Source organism: Pteropus alecto, unplaced genomic scaffold (genome assembly GCF_000325575.1).
Source record: "Pteropus alecto unplaced genomic scaffold, ASM32557v1 scaffold78, whole genome shotgun sequence".
NCBI classification, from domain to species: Eukaryota; Metazoa; Chordata; class Mammalia; order Chiroptera; family Pteropodidae; genus Pteropus; species Pteropus alecto.
Genome location: NW_006443124.1, coordinates 11,796,513 through 11,800,570, shown reverse-complemented (window position 1 = coordinate 11,800,570; position 4,058 = coordinate 11,796,513). Strand labels below are relative to the sequence as shown.

At 34.4% G+C, this 4,058-nt stretch overlaps 1 protein-coding gene across 3 annotated transcripts in view; it reads right to left on the bottom strand.

The window, feature by feature from the left end:
- FNIP1 (folliculin interacting protein 1) overlaps window positions 1-4,058 on the bottom strand; it is a 103,581-nt gene that overhangs the window by 58,137 nt on the left and 41,386 nt on the right. For all 3 annotated transcript variants that reach the window (XM_006923164.3, XM_015598107.2, XM_006923165.3), the window contains exon 2: window positions 2,969-3,095. In XM_006923164.3, coding sequence (XP_006923226.1) covers window positions 2,969-3,095 — 127 coding nt within the window. The remainder of the gene's footprint in view (window positions 1-2,968; window positions 3,096-4,058) is intronic.

Sequence of the window (4,058 nt, the reverse complement as noted above, 5' to 3'; positions counted from 1 at the left end):
AGAGTGGTTGGTATGAGATCAGAGCCAGCAGACAGATTACTAACCAGAAACAAAGAAAAAGAGGTAACTAGGAAAAACAGAGGAGAGACCAAGAGGTAGAAAGGAGAGTCTGAGAAAAGACATGGAAATGAGCCTGAGAGAGAGTGAGACAGGAGACTGAGAAACACCAACAGACACTGAGGAAGAAGACCGAGAGGGACGAGGACAGAAAAAGAACACACACATGAAGAAGAAAGTAAAAGGATAATTATTTTGTTGGTGCTGGGTAAAGAGGCTTTGTGAATGTTTGCAGGCTAAGAACAAAGCTCAATGAGAGGGAAGAAGGAAGACATCAGCAGGAGAGAAGGCTAAGGAGACCAACCAAGGAAGCACCACTCCAGAAAAGGCAGGCAGGGGCTCAACAAATAGCAGGAGGCCGCACTTGCAGGCTGCTTAAGATGCAAAGGAAAAAACGCACAGCTATAGCGTTAAGATAAATAGTAAAGGAGAGGTCACATGCTGCAATTCAATGGAACACCATCGAGCACAAAGAAAAACCTCAATAAATATCTGCTAAAAAAGAATCCAAAGAATATTGATTAACTAATCAATTTCAACCTATCAGTCTCAGTCTCGTTCTGCTAAGCTGTCAGCTGTATAAATATAAAGAAGACATGCTTAGCACTTTAGCAGCTACCCTTAGTTTTCAACTGTCTGCCTGACCATCTAAAATCCTATGAACTCTGGCATCTCGCCTGACAGCTGCTCACACCAAAATGCTGGATACACCAAACCTCCTCTCCCTCATCTCCCACATCTAACTTTTCTCCACATAGCAGCCAAAGTCATTTTTTCATTGTATTTTTTAAATTGAGATATAACTGACATATAGCATTATATTTCAGGTGTCAACATAATGATTTGCTATTTGTATAGATAGGGAAATGATCTCCACAATAATTCTAATTAACATCCATCATTATGTATAGTTACAAAACATTTTTTTCTTCTGATGAGAACTTTTAAGATTTACTCTTTTAGCAACTTTCAAATCTATGATACAGTATTAACTATAATCACTATGCTATTCATAACATCTCCATGTTATTTTGTAACTAGAAGTTTGTACCTTTGACTCACTTCACCCGTCTTGCCTGTCTTGCCTACCTCCCACCCCTGCCTCAGGCAACCACCTATCTGTTCTCTGTATCTATGGGTTAAGTTTTTTTCTTTTGATTCTACATGTAAGACCATATATACATATGTCTTTCTGTTTCATTTATTTCGTTTATCATAATGCCCTCAAAATCCATCCATGTTGTTGCAAATGGCAAGATTTCATTCTTTGTATGGCTGAGTAATAGTCCATTGTATATATACACCACATTTTCTTTATTCATCCATCTATGGACATTTAAGTTGTTTCCATGTCGTGGCTATTATAAATAATGCTGCAATGAACACAGCATTCATGTATCTTTTCAAGTTACTGTTTTTATTTTCTTTGGATAAATGAGCAAAAGTGAAATTGCTAGATCGTATGGTAGTTCTATTTTTAATTTTTTTTGAGGAACCTCCATACTGTTTTTCAAGTGGCTGCACCAATTTACATTCCCACCAAAAGTGAACAAGGGTTTCCTTTTCTCCACACCCTCACTATTATCTTTCTGATAATAGCCATTCTAAAATGTGTGAGGTGATATCTCATTGTGGTGTTTTTACTGTCCATTTCCCTGACGATTAGTGATATCGAGCACCTGAAGGCCATCTGTATTTCTTTGGAAACAAGTCTATTCAGATCCTCTGTCCATTTTTTAAATTGGATTGCTTGGGTTTTCTTTTCTATTGAGTTCTTTATATTTTTTGGATATTAACCCTTTATCTGATATTTGATTTGCAAATATTTTCTCCTCCCTTCTAGTAGGTTGCCTTTTCATTTTGTTGATGGTTTCCTTTGCTGTGCAGAAGCTTTTTAGTTTGATGTAGTTCCACTTGTTGATTTTTGCTTTTGTTGCCTTTGTTTTTGGTGTCAAATCCAAAAAAAAAAAATCACTGCCAATATCAAAGAACTTGCTGCCTATGTTTTCTTCTAGGAGTTTTGTGGTTTCAGGTCTACGTTTAAGTCTTTAATCCACTGTGAGTTAATTTTGTGTGTGGTGTTAGGTAGTGGTTCAGTTTCATTCTTTTGCATGTGGCTGTCCAGTTGTCCCAACAGCATTTATTGAAGAGATTATCCTTTCCCTAATGTATATTCTTGGCTCCCCTGTTGTAAACTAATTGATCATATCTTCCTGAGTTTATTTCTGGGCTCTCTACCAAAGTGATTTTTTGAAATGTAAACCAAATCCCTTTAATGGCTGCCCTTTACATTTAGGATTCTACTTCCAGATTACACGTCCAGGGGACCGAGTCTTTAAGTCAGAAAGTGTTACGGTAGTCGCAGCAGCAAAGACAACCACAATCACCAGGTTTTCTTAAATGACCAAGTGAATATCCATGTACTACTGCTAAACTGGTCATAAAATATTTCAAAATACAACGTTGAATGTTAACAGGATAATTTCTCTTGCTACCACGGTAGAGTAGGAAAAACATGATGGATTAAGAGCTACAGATTTAACTTACTTTGCACTTCCAGACAAATAATTTCAGACAAGTAATTTCACTTCTCTAGGTCCCACTTTCCAAAATTGTGAGATTAGAGTTTTGGACTGGATCCTCTAAGGCTCCCTGCAGGTCTAGTCATATTTCTCAATACAATTACATAAGGAAATAAAATTAAAATGTTCTTTGGTACTAGACTGATGACAGATAAGGCAAGTTTTTTTTTCTTTTAAAAATTCTCAGGTTCGGGGCTATGAATTATAAAAGCAAGGCAAAGATGTTTTAATACTGACAAACATAAGTACCATAATTGAAATTTTATTTGTTCTTTACTGAATTAAAATATTTGACATTAAATTTCAACCAAATTAATAATGATGCTCACCGATACTGATATGTCCTCATTTTTCCTCTTAACACTGGAGTCAAACAAGACATTTCTCCCTCGTCTTTCACAGTCTTGATATACAATCAGTCGAATTTGGCTTGGATCAAACTCTGGCAAAGGCCAACTTTAAAGAAAAATAAAGATCCATTAGAGTTATTTTAATAAATATTCTACATAAATTCCTAGAAATAAAATCTATATAACAAAACCCAAAGTTGCCTTATTGCTAAAGACTATATATAATAGATCTTTTTACAAAATACAACCATTTAGTTCAGGGCTGAAAACTTAAAACAGCTATGACATTTTAGATTAAAAAATAAAAGTAATGGCATGTATCGCTTAGTGTATATAAAATATAGTCATCCCATATTAATCTGAAAATAGCTAACTTAAAAATATGTAAGTACATTTAACATAACAAAGAAACACTGATTTCATGGCATAAACCAAAGAGCATACGATTAAGCCATATTTTTAAATAGTTTTGTTACTGTTTCTTTAATATAGAAATGCAAAAACAAAAATGGTTTTCAGTTTAAATAATGACAGCTAAGTACTTTTAAAACAATAACAAGTATAAAATGTGATGAACAAATCATATATGTGATGGTAACTCTCACATTTAGTTGTTGTGAGTAAATATTCGCACAATCTTTTTAGAAAAAGTCTTTTAAATTAAATACTAAACGAACAAAATATAATAACATTGAATTCCATTATATAAGAATGTTCATAGCAGCAATTTTCATAATAGTTGAAAACTAGAAACAATTAAAATGTTCATCTATAGTATAATGGCTAAGTATGTTATGGTAATATTCAGACTACAAAATACTACACAAGGAACACAATGAATAAACATCAGCTATAGGCAAAAACATGGATGGACCTTAAGCCAAAGAAATCAGACAATAACAAAGACTGACACACACACAGTTACTGTGTTTTTCCATTTATATAAAGACTTAAATCAGGTAAAGTTTTATCTAGGGATGCATAGTTAATTTTTAAAACTATAAGGAAAACTAATTGGTGGCTTCAAAGTTTGGAGAGTGGCAGTTACCTCTGGGAGTAAGGGCGGGGG